The 25,889-nt window shown below is 34.8% G+C and overlaps 1 protein-coding gene across 1 annotated transcript in view; it reads left to right on the forward strand.

Moving 5' to 3' along the window:
• Positions 1–25,889, forward strand: part of LOC149561409 (Carbohydrate-binding-like fold) — a 193,237-nt gene that overhangs the window by 92,547 nt on the left and 74,801 nt on the right. Inside the window, exons 12-16 of the mRNA XM_089825132.1 lie at positions 18,311–18,382; positions 18,578–18,673; positions 19,323–19,406; positions 25,140–25,268; positions 25,364–25,540. Coding sequence (XP_089681258.1) covers positions 18,311–18,382; positions 18,578–18,673; positions 19,323–19,406; positions 25,140–25,268; positions 25,364–25,540 — 558 coding nt within the window. The remainder of the gene's footprint in view (positions 1–18,310; positions 18,383–18,577; positions 18,674–19,322; positions 19,407–25,139; positions 25,269–25,363; positions 25,541–25,889) is intronic.

Consider the following 25,889-nt stretch of genomic DNA (forward strand, 5'->3'; position numbering starts at 1 on the left):
ATTGTATCTAATTTACAAAATTTAACAATAATAATATTTTTGTCTATTTAACTTTATAATATACTTTGACAATTATAAATATTCTTATTAATTTTTATAGTTTCAATCAACTTTTATAAAAACAAAATTAATAATTTATATAATGAAATTGTAAATTTTTTAACAAAATAGTTTTTTCGAATTACTTTTCTAAAGTTTAATGGATTAAAAATGTTTGATTGATATAATCTTTTAATAAAAATGACAAAATATTTAGGTGAAATTCTAATATTACCAATATACTACTGTAAAACTAATTAATTCTCACCAATCACAAACAATTTTTTTTAATAATTCCAATATTTCTTTAAAAAAATTATTTCTTGATAAATTTTATACTCTATACATTATTGGCTAAATTATTTTAGTGTTAAGTTTTCCATATTCAATTTTTTCACCTAGATTTAGGAGTTTTTTGTTATGTTATCTAAATACTTTTCATAACGTGGTTATATTAAAATAACTATCTTTTTTATTTTTTATTTATTTTATAAACACATTTTATAAAAATAATTTAAGTTTACATATTAATTAAGTAAAATTTAAAATTTAACTATGCATATCATGTTAGTTTTGCCTGTTAATTAAAAATATTCTAATTTTTTCTTTTTCTCATATATTATTGTTTAAAATTTTCATTTTCACTATAAATAAAATATGTAATACATTGTAATTTCAATAATAGAAACTCAAATCATAAAAAATTGAAATATCAACATAGAAAATTTTGACCAAATATTAATAATTATAAATATAACTAAATTATAATCAATATAGATATAACCATAAAATTAAATTTTATTTTTTCTAAATTAATGAATGTTTTCAATATTTTGTAATTAATATATTTAATTTTTATTAAGAATGATTTAATTAATAACATTTTAATACATCATTTTAATATTAATTATCTATTTCAATTTACTAAACAATTATAAAAATATTATAATGCATCATTTATATATTAATTATGAATTATCTATTTCAATTAACTAAACAATCACAAAAATATAAATATTTAGTTATAAATAAATTATAATTTAAAATATATAATTTTTAAATAGATAATAAATATATTTAAATTATTTTTTTATCTTTTTCATTTTAAGATTATCTATAATTAAACAAAATACTTTCTTTACATCAATCTAAATATTCAAATAAGAATATATTATGCCATTGAGCTAAACCTTAAAATATATATAAAATGTTTGATTAAAAAAGAAAAATCAAAGTATTCCCTTTATTAGTGAGATATGAGTTTTAATGTAATGGGTTTGAACGTGCTACAAGTAAGGAATATTATTCTACATGGTAGTCAAAACTTATTTCCTTTTTACATGGTAGTCAAAACTTATTTCCTATTTAAAGTACCGTCGAAAGAAAACAGAAAATGGTGGAGTGGATAAAAACATTTGTGAGAGCTGGGCAATTCAAGGGCCCACACAAGCCACTTAACATTTTAACTATACAACTTCTGACAAAAATAGATGGCTGACGGTACGGGACAGTCCGGAGGTAGACGGACGGAGATAAACGACATCATACCCAGCCAATCGAAATAACTGGCTGGGTAGCTGTTGCCCTCTCAGCTTCCCTCTTTTGATTCATATATTGATTAAAAGTCAAATTTTGTTTGATTGGATCTGGAAGTAGATCCCACTCATCATATATTGCTATAACATTATCAGGTAACAAAGCTGGAGTTGCGGGTTGAGCCACTTCTTCTTCAGCATTATTTCCCACAAAGACGGGCATCAAGGTCTATCTGTATTCCGAGTAAGAGTTATGCTGTACGGGGTGATCCTACTATGCTACCACCCCCACTGTGCTGGCTGGGTGCTCCCCTATTAACAAGAGCTAATTGTTGCATGGCACTTGTGAGCTGTTGTAATGCTGTAGCAAGGTTATTTTGCTCCTCTCTAATGGCCCGCAAGGTTTCCATTACTTCCCTATCTACTGCTTCATCATTTCGTGCCATTGGAGAAACTAGTGCTTGTTCCTGAACCTATTCAATTCTAGTAGTTTGTTCAACCTGTAATTCTGGCCCGAAGCTTATATCCTCGTCTATTGAATAACTATCTTCCACTACAAGATGTTCTGAAGATTCTGTCTTTTTCAGCTGAAGATGACGGAATGTATACTGCCTTTTACTCATTCATGAACTTGCAAAAGTAGTTTTTCCCACAAGCTAGCAAGGTCTGTGGCTCTGATACCACTGTAATGATCTAACAAAATTTAAGGTACAGCAATCTAATTCTAGGCTAGTGTCATTTCATCAAACACTTGATATGCAACCCAAAAATCTCAAACAAAATAAGTTATTCAATAAATTTATTGAGTCTTAATGTCCAATAATCACTTCAGCCCTTAGTGATGGTTACTCTATTTCCATATAACAGTCCTAGATTCATAATCAGTTTTAGACCCTACCTCAACTACAATATTTCTGGAACTATTAGTGAAAACATATACATTCAATCCAACATTACACCAATATTATGCAAATGTATAGAATAAAGTCTGTACCCAGTTTAAGACTAATAGCTGGCTGTAGATGACGTCTTGATCCTTTGAGTCGAACTCTCTCTTGGTGATTACTGGAAGTTCACGTGGCCAAATCCTGCCCTTTTAGGTCTGCTCCAGGGTGTAGGAGTTTACACACGCAACAAATGGTGCCACTACTTCTTTCCCGTGTTGTATACAACTGTTATTATCAACAACAGAATGTGTTTTGAAGTTTGGCTAATAAACTTAGTGCCTTCCCAGCTACCTGTTGACTGTTACAGTGCAGAGAGACAACACTTTTTGCTTATGATAAATCTTAGCTTGCATGTTGCAGATACCCTGGGAAAACGACACACGTCGCTCAACACCGAAAGGATGCACGGTGATTTCTTCTTTCCAACCCGTTAATACTTATTCTGTCTTGTGCGTTTTAAAGGAAGGTATTGTGTTAAGTTTCCATCACTGCACTGTGCCGACTTGAAATCGCAGTCTTGGTTATGCTTCCGACTCCCCACACGATACAAGAAGAATTTGTCCAATATTTAAACCCAATGCGGAATGTTGAAGAAAATGCCGTCAGTAAAGTATGAGCTCAGTCGTTAGAGCACTCCTGTTGGCAGTTCAACAATCCAGGCACCCCACGAATTACGCCACCTGTGTGTAATTCTCCAAACGTGATAATCCCAGGATGTGTAAGAGTATTTAGCTTCCTGTAAGTTATCTGGTCCTGATCTTGACTATGGTATCTTACTCTCAAACCATTAACCAGGAGCTTTCAGACCAAAATCGATATTCCTTTAAGTTATTTATAAAGTAAATGACTTTAAACATTAAAGTGACTTAGCTCTGCACCTTTAATAAAGTCGTGGAATAAATTAAATTGTCCTGTTTGTAATCGATATTAATCTATCCGAATGTGGAGATAAATTAATTCTGTCGCCCGGAACTAAGAATGAGAAGGGGGCATTGCAAGGGCATCCAACCAGATCATACAAATGTACAATAAAACAAAGCAAACTACTTAATATTAGTTGTATACCGGAGTATGAAATACAAAATTGGGATAAGACCATACATTAGTTAGTTACAATAAGGATAAGACCATATCCAGAGTTCATAACTTCTATAGACTTAAATAAAAGGATCAAAGCCTATTAATAATCACAATAATCCTTAGATAGGAAGGATAATATACCAAGCCCTAAATATTCGAAAACTATCTGCCGAAAACCTGAAAAAGAAACTTCCCATGATTGCATTAGATTTATCAGTTAGTTCCAATACACCATGATGACCTCGGGAATATCATTAGGCTTCTCAACAAAGAAATTCGGAGGGAATCAAAGTCGAATTTGGGCTTGCTAGTTTTCTCTGAATTTGGTGTACAGAAATTTAGGGCTTCGAGGTTATCAAATACCACTCCAAGTTGAATATAGGCGATGAACAGATTAAGATAGTTCGTTAAACAATCTTTGCTCTCATCCCCAACAATCCTTCTCGACCGAAGAAGAAATTGGATACTTGCCTCCGTCTTGGGCCATTCTCGGTAGAAGGGAAGATTTTCGCGAATAGTCAAAGGAGGATGACGGTAGGCTGTCTCTAATTCGGGTGACCGCAGTGGAAGTTCCATGTATTTCTCCGGAAATGGGATGCAAAATTTATCATCTATGCTATAAACTGCTTGCTCAAGCCCCTTCCTCCACACTAGTTTAAAGATATTGCAGCATAAACTAACAATGGCCCATGGTTCGACCTTCGCTCTTGCCATACATCCAATGAAGGAACCAATAATGTCACTATTTGTCGTCCATGTAAACTTGTAATCAAAAACCTCCTCACCAATGGCTCTGCTTACAACGATCCTGGTCATGCCATCCATTGGATTAAGAATTCTATTCCATCTTTCCGGTTTGACATTACCACGGAAAGCTTTGGTGCGATTTTCGGTGGTATATAAATGCTAATGTTGGAATCCATTTTCTGAAAAGGAAATGAACAGCTGAAAACGATGGATGACGACCTAAGAGGAAGACAAAACCATGTGAAGCTCCTAGAAGCCCACTCTATAATGATGACATCTAATGATGTCATCGACTATAACCTTCATACGAGTAGGATTTAAATGCAAAATAATGATCAAAACAGAGGGAGAAGCCAAAAACACGAGAATAAATAGGTGCAAATAAATGGCCACCGCCTGAAATGATGACAATTTAATAAATAGAGAACCAAAAAAATCATAAAGAGAATCGAAGGGTAATAACCATAGACTCAGGAGCCATCAATGATATATTCATAGATTAAATACAAGCTAAAGAATAAATATCTAGTTATATATATATATATATATATATATATATATATATATATATATATATATATTCTGCTAGAAAAGGGCGAAAAAACAAAGACATCAAATTAGATCAATAAAACTAAAAACTAGGGATAGACGGAACATCATTAAAAACCAAGGAATTGACTCCATCAGCCCCCAAATTTGCTAAATAATCAGCCTTATGATTGCCTTCGCGAAAAATATGGCAAATCCTACTATCTGTAAATTGATCAAGAAGTACCAACACTTGTTCTAACTTAGAATTAAGGACCCAATTTGGGGTCGATCATTTTCTGATTGCATTTAAAATAATCTGAGAATCACCTTCTATGATAACTTTAGAAAGTATTAACTTATGACACAACTATAGACCTTGATCCAAAGCCTCTATTTCAGCCAGATTATTGGATGTAGGCTGAATTGACATGGCTTTTTTAGCTATCCAATGACCTGTGTCATCATTTATGATACAACCAATACCTGCCGTACCTGGGTTACCTCTAGCCGCACCATCAAAGTTGAGTTTCGCCCATCCTTTCGGGAGCGGTGTCCATTTACAATTTTCTCTAGCCTCCTTACTCCTCTTAACATAAAGAAGAGGAGGATTAATCAATTTTGGCCAATTCTTCTTCATTTGACCATCCCAATTAGAAAATGATCCTTCTTCTTTCTGTGCATTTCTTAGATGCGAATTAATTGTTTCAACTATGCTAGCTTCTATTTTTAATATTAACTCTTCGGGCTGCATTTCTATGTTACAAGAAATACGTCGATTCCTTTCTTTCTAGATTTCCCATGCCATGATGGAAGGGCAAATGTTCCATAGTTTATTATAAATGCCATTGACCAGATTAGAGGGCCATCCTTTGAGGAGATCAATGAATGATTTCGGAAAAGGCATTGACCACCCTAACATGAGCTTGAGCCATTCCCAGCATCTTTGGGAGAATGGACAATTGAATAAAAGATGATCAGAGTCTTCACTACTTTGTTTACATAACACACACCTCGAAGGACCTTGAAAACCAAGTTTACGTAACCTATCGGCAGTCAAGATTCTATTTTGAAAAGCCATCCATAAAAAGAATCCTGCTTTTGGGAGGCATGCAGAATCCCAACAGAGTTTCAGTGGAATATCCACTTTGGCCCATTTTTGAGAATGAATCAAAGCCTTATAACCATTTTTTACACTATACTTCCCATCATTTGAGGCTGCACATATGAGTTCATCTTTCCTCCCTGATTGCTTAATCCTCCTATCTACTAACAACTTTTCAAAAGCTTTAGTCGCATCTGAGTCCAAACCCAAACCATCCAGAGATTTCCATATCCATCTAGATTTATCTTCTGAAATAACCTCTACCTTGTAATCACAGACTTTGTTTCACAACAAGTTAATTAATTTTCCTTTGAGATCCTTAGGGAAAGAACTATGGTGAAGTGGTGGATGCCCATCCCAAGAATCTTCCCAAAGTAAGTCCTCATCTCCCTTACCTACATCCCAAGTCAAATACTTGCAAACCAAATGATGACATTTTATCATAAAAATCTAGCTCTCAGAACCTCTGGGAAGGGTCTTCATCCTAAAATTGAAAGGGGATCATCCACATTGAGATATTTGTTGTATAGAATCTTAGCCCATTTCTGTTCTCTTTCCCTGTAGAGACGCCAAATTAATTTGGCACCTAAGGCTTTGTTTTGCCATAGTAAATTCTTAATCTCTAACCCACCCATGTCCTTAGGTTTATCAATATTCTCCCATTTGATGAGTGCCAATTTTTTTTCTTCTTCACAATCATTTCACAGAAAATTGCTAAGTTTATATTCAAATTTGTGAAGAAGCTGCTTGGAGAGAGGAAGAGAAGATAATGGGAAGGTTGGAATGGCTAATAAAACTGATCTGATCTTTATACTTTTTCCAGCCTTTGTCAACCATTTGTCCTTCCAACTACCAAGCCTTGCATCCATTTTTTCCAGGGTGGAGCACTAGACCTTAATGGATTTCAGACCTTTCTCAGGGGCAATTCCCAGATACTTATAGGAAAAAAATCCCTTTTTGAAACCCATGATCTTGCATATCTGCAGTTCTATTTCGGGTCTAGTGTTTATAAAATAGATCTCAGATTTAGACTCATTCACTTTTTGTCTTGAGGCTTCCATGTAAGATTTAATAATATTTTTTAGACCAAGGGCCTCAGCAACAGTACTTTTGCCAGGCAGAATGGTATTGTCAGCATATTGTTGATGCGTGATGTTGGGCATATTTCTAGTAATAGTAATGCCTGAGATCTTTTGATTCCAATGCACATCAGCTAGCGTTCTCGCAAAGGCCTTTGCCATGATGATGTAGAGAAAAGGAGATAATGGATCTCCTTGTCTGATACCTCTAGATATGTCAAAAAAACCTTCCAGTGTTCCATTGATAAGGACAGAGATTTTGGGGGAGGAAATGGATTAAAAAATAAGATTGATCCACTGATGAGAAAACCCAAAAGCTTCAAAAACCTTGCAGAGGAACCGCCAGTCGACCATATCGTATGCTTTTTGAATATCAAGTTTCATAAACATGCAAGCCTCTTTGTTTTTGCAAGCAGAATGAATAGTCTCTTGAATGGTGATAATGCCATCAAGAATGGATATGCCCGGGACAAATCCTGTTTTTTCCTTAGATATTATCTTTGGAAGGATAGCCTTAAGTCTATTTGCTAAGACCTTAGAGAACACTTAGTAAACAGTGTTACAAAGGGCGATTGGTCTAAAGTCTCCTGGGGTCTCCGGATCTAGTTTTTTGGGTATCAGAGTAAGAAAGGAATGATTGATCTCCGATAGAAGAGCACCACCATTTCTCGAGGCTTCAATAGCTTTTCAGAGATCTATACCAATAATATCCCAACACTTCTGGAAAAATAAGGCCTAAAAACCATCTGGGCCAGGTGATTTATCAGGATTCATGTTAAAGACTACAAACTTCACTTCCTCCAGTGTAATGGGTTTATTAAATATTTAGAACCCTATTATCTTCCGTTGTAAGAATTCTTGGGATTACTTTGAGAAGATTAGCTTGTGCTGTTCTATTTGACCCTTCATAATTGTTTAAGATATTTTGGAAGTATTCTACGAAGGTATCCTCAATTTCACTTGGTTTATTAGTTAAGATACCAAAGTGATTTTTAATACAACATATTTTACTCTTTGATCTATTGTACAAAGTGGAGTTGTGAAAGTATTTTGTATTTCGATCCCCTTCGTCCAACCATCTCTCTCTTGACTTTTGTCTCCAAAAAATTTCTTCTTTGGATAGAATATTTTCCTGCTTCGCTAGTAGTTCCTTATTCCACCTGAGAATCCGTTCCTTGAGCATTTTCAATTTGGCTACAAAATGAACATTGTTGAGCCTTCAAAGTTGTCTTGTGCCCACCATTCTTTTATTTTATTGATGAAATTGGGGTCTGAGAACCACATTTTTCACATTTGAACGGATTCCTGGTAGGTTTATGTGGCTCTGAGAATTCGAACTTAATCGGGTAGTGGTCAGACCCTGCAATTGGCAACATATAAGATTGAAAATTCAGATTGTTAATATCCAAGTCACCTTTGATCAAGAACTTGTCTAGTTTTTCGACAATGTAAGAGAAATTCTTTCTCCTATTGTTCCATGTGAATATCCCATTATTGATCGGGATATCAATCATGTTATGAGTATCACACCATACTTTGAAATCTTTGGCTGCTTGAGAGATTTGTTGACTCCCACTTACTTTTTCATTAATGTTTAAAATTGTGTTAAAGTCTCTGCCTACTAAAAACAAACTATCCTTAAAATTATTCATAAATTTGGCAGTATCTTCCCAAACTGCTTTTTTGCCTAGATTACTAATTGGACCATAAACATTAATGAGAAGAAACTTAAGATCTGATTTTAAACTTTGTACACTACCACTAATCCAATTATTGCTACTGTTTAAGATGTCTATGGAAATCCTCCTGGGGTTCCAAAGAATTCCTAAACCCCTTGAAGCCCCAGCTGACTCTTGAAAGACAGTATTCCAGAGACCTAACATCTTATCTAATTTATCACCTTGTATCTTATTTAGTTTTGTTTCCTGAATTAGGATAATAATAGATTCAAAAGTTTTAAGGTTCTGTTTTAGTAACCTTTTCCTATTAGGGGCATTAAAACCCCTAGCATTCCATGTTGTGATCTTCATCATGGCTTCTTGGGAAGACACTTCCCCTTCCCAATGTTTAATAGCTGGTCTATCTTTTGTTGTTCTCAGCTATGCCCATCTGCTTCTCTGAGTTCTTTTAAGGACCTTCTTCCTCTTTTACCTTTTACTTTGCTGCAATTAGGAGATTTAAGACCTTCTTGATTCATTTGAATCCCAAGTTGGTCTACATTTATTTCCGCATTCTGAACAGTGGAATTCTTATTATGATAATTCCTTTCAGTTTCTTCATTTACGAGTTCTCTTAAAATCTGATTTAATAGACTAGGATGATTTTCCAAAGCTACATCTGAACTTGTTTTGCTGATAGTACTCTTACCTTTATCAATCTGCTCTGTAGCTATTCCATGCTCTTTAAACTGAGATTGACTCATATTATTAGCCTCATTCTCAATGATTAATAGTTCTCTTCTAAGATCATCACAAGTTTAGTTATTACCTCCTAATTTAAGAATCTTCTAAATTAAATCTTCCTTCTGAGCTTCAGAACTTTTATGAATATTCTCAAAACTGAATACTTGAATTAACTCATCAATTAATAGATTAAGACTGTCTTCTTTTGACCTAGATATACTCAGATTCTCTACTGCTGGGTCCAAGATGATGTCCTTATGCAAGAAGTCCCGAACTTTCTCTGCAATAGGCTTACCTGGTTTCTTTGAACCAGTTTCCTTACCCTTCTGATTGCTGACCGGAGTAAATGGAGAACTTATTGACGCTACTGGAGTTTGCCAAAACTTATTTAAGCTGTGAGAGGCCGGAGTTACTTCTTTGTTATCTAACATCTGCTTCTACATCTGACATTGTTCCATCTTGTTCTTTTTGCTCTAAGTTTGATATTCATCTTCATTTTTATCATTAGAATCAAATGACATAGAATTCTCTATGTCTTCAATGTTGTTCTCTTTATTATCCCATGCTTCCTCTGCTTGCTGTGAACTTGAATTTACTCTATCTTTGACATCTTTGCATGGAGGACTCAATTTAATTTCTGAGGAAGCTCCATTAAGAGGGGAGTTTAATTCCTTATGATTGTCTGCCAAGGGATTTAAATTTTTCATTCCCTTTTCAGTGCATGTCATTGGTTCCTGCGACTATTGTAAGTCTCTGTTTGCACTGTTTATCTTGGCTTTGTCATATTCTATTATCATACTCAGTCCCTTACTACTTTTTGAGGTTCTTTCCTTTCCTCTAGCTCTTTGTTTCCTCTTGGACTTATCATCTTTTGTCAATCCTGATTTCTCCTTGTGATCAATCACCATGACTGATTTAAGCTTAACTTTTTCTGCTGGAACTTCACCTGTCTTTCCATTGTCTGTCCCTTTTATGCAAAAAGGTTCTGATTGGAACTCAAACTCCTCATGAGAAGATATGGAAGTGTTCTGATCCATATTTTCTTGACTCCTCTTTCTCAAGATTCTTATCCATTGGAATTTACTATTGTAAATTTGAAGTGAGTGGTAAAATCTTGAATCTGATTTTGTTATTATTATCCAATCTTATAATTTCTGATATTTTACCTTCAAAGGTTTGCAGTGTAAGATTATATGTGGCTGTATTTGTTATCACTTTCCTCTGTATTTGTGTTGACTGATTAAACTTAGTTTTGATAAGCATTTTAACATTATTGCAACACTGAAATGTAGAATCAATCCCTATAAGCTCTCCCATAGAAGATCCTAAAGACCTAAGTATATCTATTTGGAGAAGCTCCGGAGGTAAAGATTGAATGTTAAACCAAGTTGGAATCATAAAATCTAACCCTTCTATTTTAAAATCAGGAGAGCATTCTATAAATTTTACAACATGACCTTCAAAGAAACATTCAGAGATTGAAATAATCTCTTTTTTAACAGATTCATCCAAACAATTCAAATATAGAATTCCATCCGAAAAGTGAAAGATACTTACTTGTTCACCGCAATTCTCTTCGAGCCAGTCAGAGAGAAGGGGAAGATCTTTCTTAGAACCATTCCAAACCGCAAAAAATCCTACACTTTGACATTCAAGCTAGGAGTCTTCGACTTGCTTATTGGAGATTATTATACAATTATCTTCAGGTTTTGTTGGAGATTGAGGATCAGGATATCGCTTAGGGTTTGACGGGAAGCAAGCATATGCACTTGCATGGTGATGATGAGGGGGAATATATGATCTTGGGGAAGCAATATCATATGATGGGTTAATCCTAGACCTATCCGAATGAAGCAGTTCAGCAGATTAGTGAGGATCTAAATTGATAGGTTTTGGAAAAGTTTTGTGGGAAAACGGATGCGCATATTTAGTCAAATTGAAAACCGTAAATTGGTTTCCCAAACTATCAATGGTGAAAAACGTATGAGATCTAAACCTACCTGATCAGCTTGAGACATAAGGTGGAATTTTGGTCTTGGAATCTAATGCTCTATGCTGTAAATGATCCCCCTGCTAACTCTGGTGGCTTTGGAGCTGCTTTTTTGAGAATTACTCCATGATGGAGAAACTATTGGTTGTCTCAATTGCATATTTAGATGTTTGCGAGTCTTTGATTGCCAAGGTAAACCGTGGACAGAATGGATCCTTAGAAAAAGCTCACGAATCATTGCCAATCCAATGAGTCGATCTAGGGTTTTTCTTTTTATTTCTCTGATGATTTGGCTGCCTTGATTTTTTCGCACTTCTGTAGGATTTCGCCATTTTTTTAGAACTTTCTTCAAAATTATTTTTAAAATTCAAAGTTTAATTTTTAATGATATTTTAATTGCCAAAATATTATTAAATGCAAATTTTGACATCTCCTAGGCTTACCTTGTTTTTATTTTGCAATTTTTGATCAAAACTAGCAATTAAATGAGCTACATTGCATTTAAATCTGGGCCATTAATAAAGGAGCTAATTTAATTTTGTTCTTCCTACAGGCAAGTCAGCCCACTAGGAGAGGCAAGAAAATTTGGTGTAAGAGGGGCTCGCCCCCTCTTATTTCCTCATCCCTTCTTCCTCCTCCTTGGGTGAGCAATTTTCTTCTAGAGGAGGAACTTTTAGATTTGGACGATTTTGGGGCAGATTTTTCCATTGCTTGGCGACATTTTCGTCTTCTTAGTTGTGTGAATTTCTGCCCTAGGTCAAATTTTGGAGCAGATCTGAATTTTTGCTTGGACGATTTTTTTGAGGTCTGATTTTCTTTCCAAGTGCTGCAATTTCTGCTTCCAGATTTAGGTGATTTTGTTTGGTGAAGAGGCTATGTGATCCAAGGTCTGATTTTTGGCAAAAGTGGGCAATTTCAAGGACTTCAAAATTCTGATTTTTGCTAGGGCATCATTATATGCAAGGAAGGTTGAAATTTCTGAAATCTGATCCGAAATTGAAGAAGGCCAGGTTATTGATAAAGGTAGATTTAAAGTAAATTTGTATTCATTTTTAGAGGTGAAGATTGGTTTTAAAGGTGAATTCTATTCCTTGTTCTTGCTTGGTTCGTTTCCCTTATTTTCTTCTTGCACTTATCATCCACCACTTAATCATTCCATCGATAGGCTAAAGTTGGGAGATATAAGTGTAGATTTCATGATAGGACACTTGGAAAGGCAGAAATAAGCTAGACCACCCTAGGTTTGAAGTTGGGGGATATAAGTGTAGTCCATCCTAAGGTAATGAAGAGATAGAAATAAGCTGATTCCATCGATAGAAAGAAGGTTGGAGATTGATAAGTGTAGTCCATATCATTTAGAACGAAGGGGCAAAAATAAGTGTTTAGAATGGTAGATGTTAGTGCAAGCAAGAACCCAAAAGGAACGAATACCAAAAAAGACAAAGAAGACATGATGCCTAAAACCACATTTTTCTCGAAAGTGAGGCGGATAAGTGTTAGCCAACATCGGCGGACAAGTGGTCGAAGAAGCATTTAATATCCCCCAGTATAAGGGCATGACAGTGGTAATTATGGATCAGGTGGCTAAGTTATTTCAGGATAATAAGGAGGCTTATTTCATTCATTTAAAGTAGAATTGGTTACACGAAGGCAAGAAGTGAGTTACCGGGTCATTAAGGCTCACCATGTTAGATTTCAAATTAGAGTATGACGATCTTATTTTGCTTCTCACCCAGATCATGGGTGTAGCTCAAGGTATGCAATTCAAGAACTAGATGTATTTCTTTATTGGTGAAATTGAAAATGGAAAGAGAAAGTTTGATTGTGCTAGGATTATAAGCGAAAATTTAGAATTGTAACTTAGGACAGTGCAAAATCAAAAGTAATTCTATATGGTATCCTATCTTTTCTATCTGATTGCAAAACTTTATGAATATCCTAGACTTAAGGTCTTAGGAGTGATTGGCAATAGGCTGGGGGAATGTTTGGTGCATGAGTGCTATCCGCAACTTCGTTTGCACAACACCAAAGATTATAAGATGTTTTGTGATGCCTTTGCCATGAAGACGATAAGGATATTACAAGGGACACCTGCTAAGAGGCTCTCATCGGAAGCAGAAGTAAGAGTTAGGAAGTATGGAAATTGGTTCATCCAATTTCCGCAATTCACATACATTAGAGTAGCAGGAAGTACAGTTTGTCCCAAGAGACTTCTAAGGTACCCACTTGACAAGATAGTTTTGATGGAGTTGGCTAGGCAACTTGAGCATTATGACAAAATGATGAAACTTAAGGGTGAGATAGGAATTATCTTCTCATTCGGAATAGACAATGATACTTGCCCCAATTGTGTCGCCTTTGCAGTTGCGGAGAAAGAGTTGGAATGGTATCATCTAGGATGGTATAGAGCAAAGCAAAGATTCGATCCTAATGGTCTTATGAAGGCATCTTACGGAAATACATTTAAACATGTTCCTACCATAGAAGATTTTTGGGCCAATGCACAAGATGACTTTCATGAGAGGGAGCTAGCTTTCTCAAGATTGTCAGTGGGCATGATGAGGGCAATTAGATGGAGAGGCCTTGATATTCCCGATCAACTGGAAGATGATGAAAATGTACTAAGAGAAGATTATGATACAGTGGAAGGAACGAAATTGGGTCCAATGGATTGGAATGCTCATCAGGATCCTTCCATAGAGGCAGTTAGAAGGACAGTTGATCTACACACCGAGTTATGGTACAAGGAGAAGTTAAGCAATTACAAAGTCGAAAGGTATGCCTTATGAGAAAATGAACCAGGGGAAGGTCCTCAGTCGGACCGAAAGGTGAAGGCAGTAGCCATCAACAAAGAACAGTTAAAAGCAAGAAGAGAAACCTGGAGGTTAAGAAAAGGAAAGAACATTAGGACCCTCTAGCAAAGAGACATAATGTAGCACTGTCAAGGGAGAGCATAATTGAGGCTAGAAGCCAAGAGGATAATACACGTGGACAAGGGTTTGTGGTAGAGGTGAACTCTGATTCAGAATCAACCGGTTACAGCAACAGTATTGAGTACTCTCCTCTCTCGGAGAACCAACATGGAGATGATATGACAGTCACTAGTGAAGAAGAGGATAGGCTAGTTGATATTGAGGAAATAAGCTAGACACTCAAGGCCATTAGTGATGCTTTGGTAGTCGAACCGAATCTAGATTTGGGGAGATGCATTGCACCACTATGGTTAAGGCAAATGCATATGCCAAGAGGCGAGGTGGTGATTGCCCGAACAATTGAAGACATCCAAGGGTTAGTGGAAAAGGGTGATAGCGAGAGCCAGAAACAAATTGCAAAAATGGTGGCAAAGGTAATTAGGAGTGATGATGACGGTCAACGAAAAGTACAGATTGCTATATCAACGGTTAGCAAGGCATTGGATGAGATTGTAGCTCAAGAATATGAGATAGTTGAGCATAACTTGGGAAGAATCACAGATGACATGGAATGTGAGGAGATCCAGGAAGGCATGGTTTCAATTAGAGAAAGGTTGAGGAAGGCAAACGAAAGGATTCTAAAGGTGGAGGCTGAGAATAAGTATTGGAGAGATTGCTAGCCTATCCAACAATTGTACCAGGCAACCCTTCCTCAAGACAACAGGACAAACATAGAAGAGATATTGGCTTAGTTGCGTGAAGTTAAAGATTAGATCTATGCTACAATCCAAGATGGGCAAAATTTCTTGCCTTCCTTTATTTCGACATTTAGGTCATTAGTGGCTATTAGAGATAAACTTAGAATGTTTGAAGTAGAGTGGAAGGATTTCCTTCTAGTCAAGGACCTAGCCATTCCCAAGCTATAGGTGTTTATCAAGATACTGGAGAAATATTTGAAGAAAACCAAGTTGGTAGATGGAGGCATGAATATGCTGGAGTCTTGGTTTGTTGCCTTGACTATCAGATTGAGAATACTTGAAGAGATACAGAAGGAGATTGTAGACCACAGCCCAGGCGTTGACACTTCCATTTCAACCATGATGAGCGATGTTGGAGCGGCACTTGATTTTGAAGATATCAAAGAGGAGAATGTCAATGAGACAGAGTTTGGATCGAGATTGGATGAGATGGGGAGGGTTGCCATCAAGAAGAAACATTCGGGCACCCTTGCCTCCCTCAATGGCTTTATCGGATATGCAAAAGACTATGAGAAGGATTATGAGAAGACAATGCTAGCAACAAGCAACAAGCAACATGATGAATTCATCTAAGCTCAAGATGAAGCATATGCTTTGCCCTCCCATGAAGTCAACCACATGCTAGCCAAGTTCATTGCCTTGGCTAAAAAGATGAAGGAAAAGGGTAGATTTATATTAGAAGATCATTTGATGTAAGCCCAAGTGGCAATTTCTCCTTTCTTTTGGGTAGGATAGGTGTTTGATTCTGATTGGCTACCACTTTGGTGCCTTCTCATTGGTTGCCACTTTTTTTTTCATTGGTCCATTGATTAGGTGGTGTCTTCTCATTGACCGATGGGGTGGCAATCCTAATTAGGGTTTCTAGGATCCAATCTGGATCATTGAATTTGCCTCTTAATCTCTACCGTTGGTTGTAATTTTGGCCTCTATATAAGGCCATTTGTTCTCATTTGTAAAGGGTAGAAGAAATTTTTGCTAAGATAATACCAAAATCACTTCTCTTTATCATTGTTGTGACTTGCATGGTGATCAAGAACATTTGGTGTTATTGCATGGTTTCTACTTCCAATAGTTAAAATTAGATTTCGTTGAAGTTTCTAAAGCAGATTTTATTTCAAGAAACTTGTAAAGTAAGAGTAAGAGTGGATGGATAGTTGTATGGTGATATTAGTGGATGTTTGATAGGGCTCTATAAACTAGGCCACTAGCATCCTAGCGGTTTGTCAGGAAGCCTTGCGTGGTAATCTAGTCTTTTTCCCTTGAATTAGTGCATCTATGGAGGTAGATACTAGAGCCGTTGGTAAGCTTTCACCAAATTCTATCCCCATCCATTTGCTAATCTTTCCATTCATAGGAGTGGGAGTAGAGCAGCAATTAGTTTAATAATTGGAGTTCATTCTTAGAAAGTTAGAAAAGGAGAAACACCATTGGTAGATACACCCCCCATCATCATCACCATCAACATTATTTGGCACTCATACAAAACCATCATCGTCATCACCACAAGAGCTCGACAATCCTTGAATGAACAACGTAAGGCTGCCTACGTGATTAACCAACAAATCACATTGATATAACTAAATTAGTATCCACAGGGGTAAGGAACATTGGAGTTTTTCTCATGTCCTCATGAGTATTAACTTTTCAAGAGAGGAATTGAGTGTTTGATATTCCATATCAAGTATTCAATTGCTATATGCTATATAGTGGTACAAAACCGACCTCAATAGATCCCCAACTTATTATGGTAAAATAATGAATGTGTTACTAAACAAAGATCATGAATGATCAATATATACAAGATAGAAGAGAATGTTTCTATAACGAACAGGACAGAGGAAATGGAAACATTCTTGTAGAGTGAAAAGGAAAGTCTCCATAACAAACAAAAGGAGTTAATGGAAACATTACAAAAGAGTGACCATTATAAAAAGATGGAAGAGAGAATAAATAGAAACTATCTAATATCATATGCCCTCCGTCAATGGTCAATCTATCTTTAGAAAATAATTTTTTTTATGTCCTCAAAATGCGTAAAAGAAAGCCTCGGGTTGATCAAAGAGGTCCGCATGTTTTGCAATGTTGGTCTATTCTTCAGAAAGAAGGCTCTTTTTTTATCTGATGTTTTGTGGAAACTCTTTAGTGTTGTCTAAATCTCAGCAATTGTTTTGCCAATAGGCACTTGAGGCAGCTGATCATCAGTAACTGAAAGCTTAATAAGCATAACCGCTTCACGATTACACTCATCAAACTTCTCTTGAGTAGCATCAACTGTGGTAGGCCGAGTCTCGGTATCCAGAACAAGTGCTGCCTCAAGGCGACGATACTCAAAAATCGTCATCATTCTCTGCTTCTAGGTGTTGTATTTCTTTTTGTTGAATTGCTGACTGCCTTCCAGCATAAGATTGGCGAGAGATGCCATTGAACATTTTCAATGAAAAAGCATGAAAAACTGAGATGGCACAAACTTTGAGGTAGATTGATGGAAGACAAATGAGGGAGCTCATCCCCACAATTAACTTGTTCAAACCTATGAGCTATAAGTATATTTCAATTATGTCGGATAAACTAGGACAAGGCATTTTTGCCAAATAACATTGACGGGGGAGTTCGATAAACTAGGGTAATTACAGGGTATAATTTTTGTTCCAAATAACATTGAGGGGGGAAGATTATTTTGCATCAAACTATGGCAACACTGGTGAATATAGAGACAATTTTTGTAGCTGATGTGAAATAGAAAACTTGATTTTGTTCATAATGTTTATTTTTTTCTCTTTGTAATAATTTGGCATGCAATAACAAAATCAAAGGCTTTTGTAAATTTACCCTTGATGATGACCATTTAGCATTAGTTAGAAGCATTTTTATGTATGATCATTGTTTCAATATGATTTTATTTCTTGAACACCTGAATGCCAATTGGAAAACTAAAATTCAGCTTTGCGTTCAATTTTATTTAGGAATTATATGCTAGTCAAATACATTCTGTAGTTCTGTATTTACGTTGTATCCTTGTTTTATAAATGCTACATTCTTAATACATGTTTGATGTTATGATATCATATAGGAATTTTCGTTCTAACTATATTATTAAACATAATGCAAGCATCTAGAAAGATTTAGAAAATATTAATATATTGTATTAGCTGTATTTGGGTTTTAAGGATTTTGCTTCCACTGACCAGGTTACATCTACACGCTATACAATCAAGGCTGAGAAGCAACACTTCAAATTTAGCAGTTTGGAGAATTTTATGGTATGACATGCATATCTATAACATCTTATGCTTTTTTGAGTGTATCAGCTGTTGTCTTGGCTTTGCAACCACATACAAAATTCATTTAAAATTGGGACAGTCTTCCCATGTTTTTTGTTGGTAAAAATATTCCCTACAGTGAATCATGAATATCTACAATCATGAGTTCTTACTTTGGTCTTTTATTTTTATCAGGTTTTACCAAACATGGCTTCAATTCCTGACATAAAAGCTACACATTATAATATTTGTGGTTCAATCAAATTGATAACAGATGGCTTTGTTCGCAAGGTAAGATATGCTTTAAAAGATGTAGTTAGCTTTAACATTTTGTTATGATTTTCAATTTTTGATAAAATACTTTTAAAATTTAGAATATAAATGCTTCGAGTTGTACGTTTCAGCTTTTATATTTTGTCGTTATGATTTTCGATTTTTGATAAATCACTTATAAAATTTAGAATAGAAATGCATCGAGTTGTACCTTTTCATGAATGCATATTAAATTTATAGTGAACAGTTTTTTTTTTGTTTCTTTTTTTGTTTATTGTTGTTGCATTGATCTTTTACTTGTAAAAATGTAGAATTGAAATGCATCAGGATATTCCAATTGGTCTCTTTTTGCATGTATGAATACTCCATTCGTAGTGATCTGCTTTCTTTTTTGTATTATTGTTGTTTTCATTTTCAATTGTTAAAATATTAAATGTTAATTAGAATAGGAATTCATTGAATTGTACCCAGTTCTTTTTTATATGGATGAATATTCCAATCCTAGGACAAGTTGTTTTTCAAATTTTTTGTATCTCAGTATTTTTTTTGTGGTTTTTTGATCTATCAATGATGATCGACAGTTTGGTTGATGTTCTATGTCCCATCTGGAATTAGCTCAAGTCTTCACAATCTTTATACAAGTTTATGCTGGGTTTTCAATGTGCAGCGTCAAGTTGCTTTAACACATGTGCCAGAAAATGTAAAGCCACAAATAAAGAAGATAGATGAGATGGGTGACTTCTGCTTTGAGGTACATTTTTTCTTTTCTTTTGAGGATTGATATTAAGGTCATTGTCCCACTTTATGTAGCTCTTGATTTAAGAAGTCCTGTAAAACGAACTTTGAGTTGCATGCTTCAAAATTGCTCAGGTGGTTTCATATAATAGTTTTGATGAATTGTGAGGAAAAATGGATACAACATCAAATGACTTCAATTTGTGAAGTTGTATTGTGCTAATGTTACAGATAGAATAAACACAATCAAGTAAAATAGATTAAGTAAAAAATCCTCTTGTACCAATTTCAGAAAATTTCCATGGTTTACTGTATAGTCAAACTGAATGTATTCATTTGACAACTCTTTCCATCTTTGCAAACAGAGAAAGCCTTAATGATGTGTAAAGATAAAGAAAATTCCTTTTGCATCATTCATTTGATAGCTCTTTCCTATTGTAATGGTAAGATAAAGAGTTTACTTTCTACATCATTCATGTGACAGCTCTTTTGATATTGTAAACACAAAAAGTCTTAATGATGTGCAATAATAATGATATACCTTTTGCACGTTTGTAGGTTTTCTGTGTCAAAACAACATCTAAAAATTTATTCCCACCTATGGAAAAAGGGAATTCGTCACCCCTTCAGATTGATAGAATTTCAAGTGACGAATCAGGCCAATGCCACCTCACTCTATTAGTGGTTGAGTGAGTTAGGGTGATCAAGAACACTAATTGACAAAATGGAATCCAAGACTGGGACTGCAAAACGGATGCAAGACGACATGTCACATGCATCTCCTGTATAGATAGGGTATGGAAACCAACGCTTGATAGTGTGAGACACAATACTAAATAAACAGAGAATGTAACTAATCTGTTAAAAGGAAAAGGAAAAATATGGCTATGCGACAAAAACAATTATAACAAGATAAAAATAAGGAGGAGATATAGCACACAACGAAGGAGGCAGAAGAGTCCCAAGAGCTTCCACTCCTCTAAAACCTGCATACAAGCAATTAAGGCTAAATGCTGGGTCTTTTTGGAGACTTGCCTTAGTCAAGTTCTTGTTATGATGTTTCAAATTCCACAACAACTAGATATATAGATTGATAATCCTGTGATTGATACAAAATTGATCAACAAGAAAATGATCAAGATAATATGATATGCTAGAGAAAAACAAAATGGAATGAGATGAGGAGACTCCTCTTTGAGGCTATGAAGTTGGAGCTCAATGACATGAAGTTATGATGATAACAAAAATTTGCAATGTGTGAATGCCAAGATGTTGTGAAGAGCTCTCCAAAAGCCAGGGAAGGAGACCAAAGTGCAAGGAGGAGATCAAGAGAGGATGAAGCTACTGTGAGATTGCCAAGAGAGTATCCAGAAAATGTCCCAGAAGACATAATGAAGCCAACGTGGATCTCTCCATGGCGCACACACCTTGAACCGAACAACCTGCGTGGTAAAGAATCCGATGGGAAAGCTGACAAAGTGGATATAGGGAAATGGAGGCTTTCATGGGATTTTTGTTTTTCAGTTAAGGCAAGATCATTATGTAATGATGAATATACATGTGGTGCAATTTTAGATGTTACACCGCCATGTATACTTGAATACTCCTGTGACAAATATGAAGGAGAAGTCATATACAAAACATAGACAAGATTTTCATGCATTTGTCCTTTTTTATGTATCATAAAATATTGAAGTTATTTACTTTTGAATATTTTTAGGTTAATCAATAAGTTTCCACTTAGAATTACACAAGGCAATGCAGATAAAAATGTCCAAAACCCTTAGGTGCAGTCTAATTTTATGGCCCTTTCTAGTACTTTGGAAACACCAACTTTTTTGAAGCATGCAAACCTTTTCAGAATGAAATTCCAGAAGTTGTGGTGGATTCGGTATATCTATGTGAGTCCCATGGTACTTTTCAAATTCGGTTTAGACATTCTAAGAACAGTGCACATCTCTTGGAGAAATCTGTAAGTTTTAGAAAGCATCAATCTCCATTACGATTGATATGCTGTGAGGTTAAGGTAATGTTAGAATGGACAGAATTTGTTCTTGTACTATTTTTTTATTTTCCACAACTCAGTAGTTGTGCAGATATATAACTCTTTTAATTATCTTAGACTCCAAAATAAACAAAATTATAAGTTTCTTTATTAGAAGGTAAAGTATGATTTTTCTGGAAACTTATTAAATGGTTAAAAAATTCTAACTTCTACAAAATCTCAGAAAGGATTTTTGAAGTAACCTGTGAGGAGACATTTCCATATTCTAGATTTTCTTGACATTTGGTGTTTTTTGTGGTGTTAAGCAATTGCCTAGAGCCCTAGGACAAAATAGCAGTTTACTCTCCTATGGTTGATGATGCCTGTGCATAATATATGTGAATTGGATTACTCTTATTCATGTTTGCGGTTCCTTGCTTCTGTCCTAGTTGGATATATGTGGTTTGAATGGCCACCGACGTCTCTACAATCTGACATTATTTATTGTGTGCGTTTACCAATGACACCTTATTTCTATCGTTCCTAGTATTGAAAAGGCTATATAATAGTTTATATATCAATGCTTGTTAAGTGATCACCCCTGCATATAAAAGAATTTATTATTACCTATATATTTCCCATCCCTTTGGTGTTTGATATTTGGTCTCTTATATATCTTATTGAACGGTCGCGTCTTCCAATAATGGGCTAATCTAACTTTATATTATAATATATTATGTTTTGTTATTAGTTCTCTATATTGAATTTTATTAGTGTCTACATCATACTATAATAATAATTATAATAATAATACAATATTAACTCATGAATACATTTAATTCAATAAATGTGATTATCATTTTTATTTTATTTTATTGGTATTAATTATTTGATAAGTTTAAATCTTCAAATCTTCAATTTAAACTTATCTAATTGTGAAATTATATTATATTTAATCATTTATTATTTATTACTATTAATCATTTATATAATTATTACTACTTGATATTTAATTTATAGTCCAATAGTATGATATATTTATTAAATTCTATTTGGGAGAGGGGATATTTTACATCACTCATTAAACCAAGGCTGAATGACTGCAAAGGCTCTAAACATTAAATCAGGTGTTGACCCTAATAGGATATTTATTGAGTTGTTGGATGGAGTTTCATTCTTTTTTGCAGTTTTCTTTGTTGTTTCACCGTTGACTTTGACCTAATCATCCAAAAACTAATATGTAACGCTAAAACAAAATCATTTCAGCTCATTTTGATTACAGAAGTCAAATACCACTCTAAAGAGCTAATCTTTCACTCTCTTTGATCATTCAATTGAGGGAGTTGAACATTGATCACTAAAGGTTCTGCAAATGGTAAATTTACTACTCCTATGCATAGGCAAGCATTCCATTGGCTGCCAAGAAGATTATAAGATATGGTGAGGCTTTTTTTTTCCCTTTTTTTTCTTGCATTTTTGTTTTACGAACATGAAGTGAAGACTCTTGCTTTTCTTTTCTTTCATTATTCAGTGAATGTATCATTATGCTTAAAACTTTAAAATAGAGGTTGCTTCTGTCTATTATTTGTAATCATTTTTTTGAATATGTTATTTATAGAATTTTATGCTATAGGAATAACAATGGTAACTATCTCCATTTATAGTCTGTGTTCTAGCTCCACAAGCTGGCCTAAATTAAAAACAAATTCGAGGTCTCCTATTTGGAAGTATTTTGGTTGATACTAATAAATCTAGGTGGTGAGGATATTATTTGGATTTGTAGGGAGTATCAGAAGTATTCAAGTTCATATGGTGAAATAAAAGCCCAATGATGTAGAATTCCTAGACTAAAAATCAACACTTGATTTAAAAAAATGGCGTACTCATGCACTCAAGCAAGTGATAACATTCTATTAATGAGCCAGCACAAGCTGATGAGATAGCAAGTTGTAGAACAAACCACCTTTTAGCAAAGCCATGATCAAAAGAAATGAAACTACCTATGCCACTGACTAATCCCAATGTTATGGTAGAGAGTCACTCATTTTACGCCGATGTTGATGTTTTATGGTGCATATTGACTGTAAGGATTTTTTTCCTTGGTGATTGAGTTTGCTTTTGACCTCTTATGCAATGTACACAAGAAGGAGAATAGTGGGAAAGGTGTATTGTACACCTTGCATAATAATAATAATAATAACAATAATATATAAAATACTTAATTGTGGCGCATATTTTAAATATATGGATACCATATTAGTTAGGCATTCTTGGGAACACTTGTATATTGTAACATTGAGATAGATATTTAATGTTGGTGTAGCTTTAGGAATATTTAATGTCGGTGTAACTTTGCACAAAATAGCTACTATGAGGATCATGATCTTGTAACTTCAGGTGTTGACAAACATGGTATATTAAATACCACTTGGTGGTTTTATGCAAGCTCCTTCCTATAAGAACTAGCACATGAGTAGTTTTTGAAGTTGTCTTGTATAGCCTTTGGGTTGTTGGCTAAGTTTGGATCATGGATCCATAATAGTTTGCATAAGTGAGTAGAGGAAGCACGATTTGGGATGTGTGGCTACATGGTTCTCATTTGCTAGTGCAAATAGAGGATGCATCTAAGTTGCTTTGTGCTTCTAAAGACTCCATGGAGACTAGGTAGTGTGTTGTAATCTCGTCTCTTGAAAATCTGAGATAATACATTATATGGGAGTTTTCCTAGGGTCTATCCAATATTTTTGATGGTGTTGTAATCTCATTCTTATAATTTACAATTAGGCATTATTGCAATACATGATTATGTGCTAAAGCACTCATTTGTTTTCAAGCATATAGAATCTGGGCTATTTAACTGAAATCCTTGAAGGCAACCCAAAGTTTACACTAGAAAGTTTTCACTCAGACCAAACCACAAGAAGTTAAATTTTTATTTGCATTTCTATTAATAATAGAGGAAAACCAATACAATGTCTGGGTTTTACTGTCTTATTAAATAGATCCTTTGATATTTGATGCCAATTGAATGACAATGAATAAATGGAATTTCATTCCAAATTCAGCACGTTATACATCTTTCTAGAACTTTAGCTTCTTTTAATTTTAAGTTTTAAAATTTTTTTTATGCTTTAAAAAGGAATTAATTATGCCACTTATCTTGTATTAGAAGCTACACATCCTACCATTCCAAAATCAGGAAATGTTTCAACATGCTTGAAGCCACATTCCCGTCCCGAAAATCAAGAGAAACCCTGATAAATTCTGTCATGATTACTTTCAATCATGTTTTGTTGTCAGTGACTATCAAAATCATGTATTTTGTTCAATTTCATGTGAGCTCTGTTTCTGTTATTGCAGTGATACAAGGACTCCATTTTACTAATTCAAATCAAAATTCTATAATGATATAATCATTTGCATTTGCACACCACAGAAAAACAAGTTGTAGACTAGAGTTTGGACTATTTGAATCATCCATTCTATCTTCTAGTCTTATTTTATTGATTCTTCTTACTGGGTACAAGTGTTGTAATCTCGGAAAATGTGATTGCTGCCTAAGACAATTATTTATAATGATGTCAAGTATAATTACAGTAAATTTATTTAAACCTGTTTCACAAGTTTTTTGCTGTAACATGTATTTTTGCATGATAATCAAGCTATTGAACATTATGACTTATTCAGTAATGTATTTGATTAATTACCATTTGTAATGCTTTGGGATTGATTGACTCTAGCATCTTATGGGCCTTAAATATGTAGGTTCCTCCTGGAGACTATCGAGTGTCACCCCATACGACATCATTAGAGATTGCTTCTGGTTTGTTGTTTTCCCCACCACATGTTGATGTAACCATGAATGGGCCATTTCTTGGTATTGAATTTACACAGGTATTGTTAGTTTTGTGGTTGAGTTCTTATCATTTTTTCCAGCTGTTTAGCTATATTTTATGTTATATGACACATATAAATGTTTATGGCTACAGGCACTGGTTAATATCCGTGGATCAGCAATATGCAAAGGTAGTTGTGACTTCATGATATCTGTTTCTCTTTCCTCCCCGAGTGTCAAAAATTTGGAGAGTTCGAGGTCGGTGAGTTTGAGTGGTGATAGCAGCGAATTTGTATTTGAGAAAGTCCTGCCTGGTGCATATCATCTAGAGGTACACATCTATATGTCAGTTGTTTGGGTGTGTTAATTTTCTGTTTCATGCATACATAGATACATGACTTTATATCTAGAACAAAATAAATGCTAAATTTTCTCTTGCCATGGTGAGAACATGTTGCCTTGGTATTTACCCCACCCAAATTAAAAAAATTCAAGTCAACATGGGCGAATGAGCATCTAAATTCAGGATTTAATATGGCCAGGAGTTTATTCAATTTTTGGTAGTTGTTGATTTTCATGGATCACTGTAAATATACTAAGCACTGCCGGATTGGTATGTGTTTTCCAAAGGCAGTGACCTCTTAAATATATTAGCAAAGAAGAGACATGTCCCTTCATGG

The sequence above is a fragment of the Cupressus sempervirens genome, chromosome 4 (genome assembly GCF_028749045.1).
Source record: "Cupressus sempervirens isolate cs-2001-9-10 chromosome 4, ASM2874904v1, whole genome shotgun sequence".
Taxonomy (NCBI): domain Eukaryota; kingdom Viridiplantae; phylum Streptophyta; class Pinopsida; order Cupressales; family Cupressaceae; genus Cupressus; species Cupressus sempervirens.